Source organism: Gossypium arboreum, chromosome 2 (genome assembly GCF_025698485.1).
Source record: "Gossypium arboreum isolate Shixiya-1 chromosome 2, ASM2569848v2, whole genome shotgun sequence".
Taxonomy (NCBI): Eukaryota; Viridiplantae; Streptophyta; class Magnoliopsida; order Malvales; family Malvaceae; genus Gossypium; species Gossypium arboreum.
Genome location: NC_069071.1, coordinates 110,660,568 through 110,666,396, shown reverse-complemented (window position 1 = coordinate 110,666,396; position 5,829 = coordinate 110,660,568). Strand labels below are relative to the sequence as shown.

Genomic DNA, 5,829 nt, shown 5'->3' with positions numbered 1-5,829 from the left:
CCTTTTTGAAGCGGTAGAAGAGAAGACCACAAACCTTATCTCACTGAAGCAATAGAAGAGCAGATTGAAGTTGTAGATCTTATCTTTCTGAAATTACAGTGAAGCAGATCGAAGCCACAAATTTCATATCCTCGAAATTACATTGGAGCAGATTGAAGCTACAAGGCATATGTCAAAAGATGCAGTGGATTGAACCAAAGTTACAGGATGCGGTAGACTGGAAAGGGACTACCTGAATAAGAAGAGCATCAAAGAAGTCAAGACTCGGCAAGGCCAGACAAAATTGGCCTTTCTTTGTGTCTTTACTCTATTCTCGTTACACGACAATGAGTAAAGAGGGGCAGCTGTTACAGGCCAATTTTGGCCCAGACCAAATTAACCCAACAACCCAATACAATCCCACCCAATTACATCCCAACCCCAAATAACCCACTTAAATCAAACCCAAAACATTAACTAAACAAGCCCAAACCCAATCTAAACCTAAACCCTAACCCAATTACAAAACAAAAGAGAAAAATTAACCCTAGCCACCTTCCCACTTGCGCCGCAACCACCCCCTGACGTCGGCCAACTGCCCTCTGCACCACCAGCTCTGCAACACCGCCATTCACCTGTAAGAAAAGACAGCAAGAAATAATAATAAAATTTGTAGAATTATGGCTATAAAAAGCCATTCAAAAATCATGTAAATCTCTCTTTTTTTGGCAAATACAATATAAAAAAGAATAGATTCAAACTAAAAACAATATATAGCAGATCGGAAGAAAAATAAAAAAAAAGGGGCTCAAAAACGCAAAGGCCTCGATCTTCTCTTTAGTTTATTTTTCTTTTCTTTTATTTTATTTTATTTTTCTCTCTTTTCTTCGAATATATATACATTTTTTTCTTCAAAAATAATATATATAAATATAAAAAAAATTACCTTTGGCTATTTAGGCCACTGTATGCGGTGGCGAAACACAGCAGACGGTGGCGGTTCGTCGGATTCGTAGCCGGAGTCTTCACCGGCGTGGGGGGTCCTTGCAGAGGAAGATGAGAGGGGAAGAAATTTTTTTTTAAAACAGGAGAAGAATGAAATTTTTAAAAAAATTGGATTTAAATAGCCCTTCAAAACGACGTCGTTTTGGGGGCTGCCTTTTAACCCCAAAACGACGTCGTTTTGACTTGGACCGGATCAACCCAACCCGACTCGCCTAAGATCCTCGTGTTTTTTCATTGGAGGGGCTAATTGCACTTTTAGCCCCTCCACTTTTTTATGGTTTCGCAATAAGATTTATTGTGCTTTTAATTTGGCCCTACAATTTGTTGTGCTTTCCAATTCGGTCCCCAATGCTGCTGCGCTTTTTGGTTGGAGGAGTTTATTTCGTTTTTTAGTCCCTCCACTTTTTGTGTGCGCTAAAATTGGTCCTTCCCTTGTTTATTTATTTTCAAATTGCCCCCAAACTTCCATTTTAGTTTCGATTTAGTTCTTTTTTAGATTTAATTTGTTTTTTTTCATTTTTACCATTTTTATTTTTAATATTAATATTATTTATTACTATATTTACTATTATCGTTATTTTCATTATTATTAGTATATTTCTACTATTATTAGAATTATTTTTAGTTTCAATTAATACTTATATATATATTTTATATATATATATTTATTTATAGTTGTTTTTTTCCTAATATATCTATTATGTATATATATTTAAATACTATATTATACACATATTTTAATGCTACGTTATATACATATTATTATTGTATCTACTTTTACCCATATTATATTTGTTATTAGTATTAGTATATACTTTATTATATGTGTATGTATATTCTTTATTATTTATAGTATTATTTTTATATTATTATTATATTCATTATTATACTCATTATTTTCACTACTATTACTTATTATTTTATTTTAACATTATTATGTCAAATTTGGTATATATATATATATATATATGTCTTTTGTACATACTGTCATTTTTATATATTATTGTTATCACTACCATTTTATATTATTATTATTATTATATTATATTTAGTTATATTTTAAATATCTTGTTTTTTTTACTATTGTATGCATACATATTTATTATTATTATTATTATATTTATTATTAACATTATTAGTACTAGTATTGATTTTCACTTAATATTTATATATCTATATGTATGTATTTATGTAGTGTATTAATATTTTTTTATATATATTATTATCATTTCTAATATATATATATTTATCGTATATGTTTTATATATATCATGTATATATTTTTTAGTATTATTAGTTATGTATTTTTTATATACTATGTCCCGTATATATTTTTATATTATCCTTATTATTATTATTAATATGGGTATATGTTTTATTATGTATGTATATATCTTTAATATATATGTGTATATATATTTATGTAACCTTATTAATATATGTTTTTGTTATTAGTATTTCCAATATATGTGTATATGTTCGTTTATATATATTATGGATTTATATATTTAGCATTATTATGTATACATTTTTCATTCCTATTATTACGTACATATTTTAATATATATATATATATATATTTATATAGCACTATTAGCATTTTTATTATGTTTATGTTATTTCACTATTATTATCGTATGTTTGTATATATGTTCATCTCTACTTCGCGTTTAATGTTTAATATCGCATATATTGTCATTGTTTTAAAATTATTGTTATATTTACTACTTGCCTTGATGTATTTCTAACTCTTTTATTTTTCGTTTCCCGCTTATTTTATATCATTTTGTTGTTCACTACTTTAAAGATTTTTTTTCATGTTTTTATTAATTTCAATAAATAAGGCAATGAACTGATTTAACATCAAGTCATCGGTTTCATCGCTATGTTGGGTGAAATTCGTAGGCTTGTGTTAAAAACGGGACACCCTTCTAAAAAATCGAAAATTAAAAATTCTCATTTTTTTAATTGGATAACGATTAAATGTTATATTAAACTCTCAATTTCGAAATTCAAGACAACGCATGTTTAACGAGATACCAATTTTGGGGGTCGCGAGGGTGCTAATACCTTCCTCGTGCGTAACCGACTCCCGAACCTTATTTTTTCTCTGGCTTTTGACGTAGACTTAAACCCGGCCTTCTTTTTTAAAAAAAAACAAATTTTCTTTTAAAAAAAGAGGATTTATTAGGTGTCCGATCACACCTAGAAAAAAGGATCGGTGGCGACTCCCTTTTTTAATAAAATCAAAATACGGTTTTCAAGTTTTCAAATCATCGCCTCAATTAGCGACCGAAAGCAAAAAATCTTTACGTCGCTACAATGTTTGCTGTCAGGTTGCTCTCAAGATTCATGCATTGTTGCAATGAGAAGCACTTTCAAGCTGCCAAACGAGTGCTTAGATATATCAAGGGTACTTTAAGCCATGGGATGCTATTTAACAAGGCTGAAAGTTTGAAGCTTGTTGGATACACAGATAGTGACTGGGCTGGTTCAAGTGATGATATGAAAAGCACCTCTGGATATGCTTTTACCCTTGGCTCAACCATGTTTTGTTGGAGCTCAAGGAAACAATCAATGGTGGCTCAATCAACAGCAGAAGCTGAATATGTTGCAGCTGCCAATGCTGTAAATCAAGCCATTTGGCTAAGAAAAATTCTAGCTGATCTTAACCTACATCAAAGGGAAGCAACAGAGATCTTTTGTGATAACAAGTCTGCTGTTGCAATTGCAAAGAATCCTGTCTTCCATGGTAGAACGAAGCACTTCAGCATCAAATTACATGTGATAAGGGAGATGGAACAAGCTCGAGAGGTGGAGTTGATTCATTGCAATTCAGAAGAACAGGTTGCTGATATCTTCACAAAGGCCCTTGGTGAGTCAAGATTTATAAGACTGAAAAAGCAGCTAGGAGTTACAAGCATGGAAACTAAAAAGGAGTGTTGAAGTTAGTTCCCATGCAACACATGCAGCTCATGCATATTCATGCACATAAGAATTTATGCACATATGTTGTCCGGGTAAAGTACGTGCAACTGAAGATGTTAATGCTACTATTTCATCTCAGTTTCATTTTGTTACTTTTTTAACAATGTTTTTGTAATTTAGTTCATTTTGAATGACAAATTGATGTAACTTGATGGTCAAAGAGCTGGTTACCAACTTTGTTTAAGTGTGCAAGCAAAATCACCTAGTCCCTATGTAACTAGTGGAGTTAGGTAGTATTTAGGCGGTGAATTTGTTGATTTTTTTGACCAGCTAATGTCTGGTATATGTAATGGCTTTGAGCCAAAGTTTCTTTTGAATGAAATCATCAGATTTTTACTTCCATATGCTGCACTTTTCTTTGTCTTCTAAATTCTGTTCTCTATTCCTGAAAGAAGCTCAGAGCTTGAATCTCAAGCATTTTTTCATTCATTCTTTATCCGCGTATAATACATTGCTGTTAAAGTCCAGATTGAAGTTCTTACTTCATCCGGTTAAAGAGTGCCAAATCCCCAACAATTGGTTTCAACCTAATAGGCAGACACATTCCACAACATAGTTGGCTTGATGATGATATACGGAAGTACTTCATGCAAGTTGGGACCAACCAAGATGGTGTAATTTCCTTCATGATGTTTAGCACTCAAGGTTCTAAATTATTCCAAAAGGGTAAAACCATTTTTTTTTTTTAACTTTTATCCCGAGAATGCTTAATGATGGGAATATTTTATTGCGGCCGAAGCTTGAAACACCCTGAGAAAAATCCTTGTCAACCAAGATATATTTATTTTGTTTATCCAGGATCAGGACAAAACAAACAAAACATGGGGTATCCTAAGATTCTAATCCTAACATATTTCACTCATCTACCATAAACAACAAATCCAATGAGAAAATGATTGAGAAGTAAACTTAATCTGAACAAAACAGTCCATAAAAATTGATTGAGAAACCATGCAGCGTCGATTAGGAACCACCGCCATGGTTGGCTACGAGCTTGGCAGCTTCAAGGTCAGCAGCTTTCTTTAGAAAATTACTTCGGTCATCATCCTCGAGAGCCATTTGAATAGGACAAGATCCCAAACCATCAGCAATAGCAAGCAATATCTTCTTCATCTCAGATTTGAACTCCTGTGGGTCAATCGTGTTACTGCCATCGAGATCGAACTTGTCGAAAATAGAATCGTATAGCTGATTGAGCTCTTCGGGTGTCGTTGCAACGTCGACCCCGAAGTGGGACTCGATGAGGCGAAGAGACTCAAAGGCCTTACGAAGCTCGGACCGGCAGAGGACACCGTCTTCGTTGAGATCAAGAGCTGCGAAACTCTCATCCATACTCTTATTGAAGTGTTCCTCGTCTGTCACAAAGTTCTTCACCGTTGATCCGTCAATGATTACCACTCCCATCTCTCAATCAAACAAAATATTCTTCGTTAGTTTCCTTTTTCGTCGATGAATTCTGAACCCTCAAGGTGGTATGCGTCCATATATATGTATGTATATTATTATAAGAATAGATGAGATTAAAATTGTCCATAGGTTTTTCTGCTGGGATGGGTGGTGATCCTGATCATCAGGTAGGTGGTTAAGTTATTTTAATGTGTCGGAAAATGTTTTTTTAAAATCAATATAAATGTTTTAAAACTGTGCTTAAAATTAATAATTTTAAGTAATTAACTTTGTGAATTATTTTTTAATAGAATAGCATGTAAAATGTGTCATTTAAAAAAACAATTTATGCCTAACTTTTTAATTTTGCTAATATATATGTACTAGTTTTTTACTCGTGTAATGCAGGGGTTAGTGTTGAAATTTTAATTTAGCATTAATAATTTGAAAAAATTAAGTATAATGTGAATT

At 32.3% G+C, this 5,829-nt stretch overlaps 1 protein-coding gene across 1 annotated transcript; it reads right to left on the bottom strand.

Moving 5' to 3' along the window:
• Positions 1-4,829: 4,829 nt before the first annotated feature.
• LOC108462751 (uncharacterized) lies at positions 4,830-5,434 on the bottom strand. Its single transcript, XM_017762664.2, has one exon. The coding sequence runs from the start codon at positions 5,374-5,376 to the stop codon at positions 4,936-4,938; it is 441 nt and encodes a 146-aa protein (XP_017618153.1). The 5' UTR covers positions 5,377-5,434; the 3' UTR covers positions 4,830-4,935.
• Positions 5,435-5,829: the final 395 nt, after the last annotated feature.

Coding starts and splice junctions, on each gene's coding strand:
- LOC108462751 (XM_017762664.2), bottom strand. CDS start 5,376: ATGGGAGTGGTAATCATTGACGGATCAACGGTGAAGAACTTTGTGACA.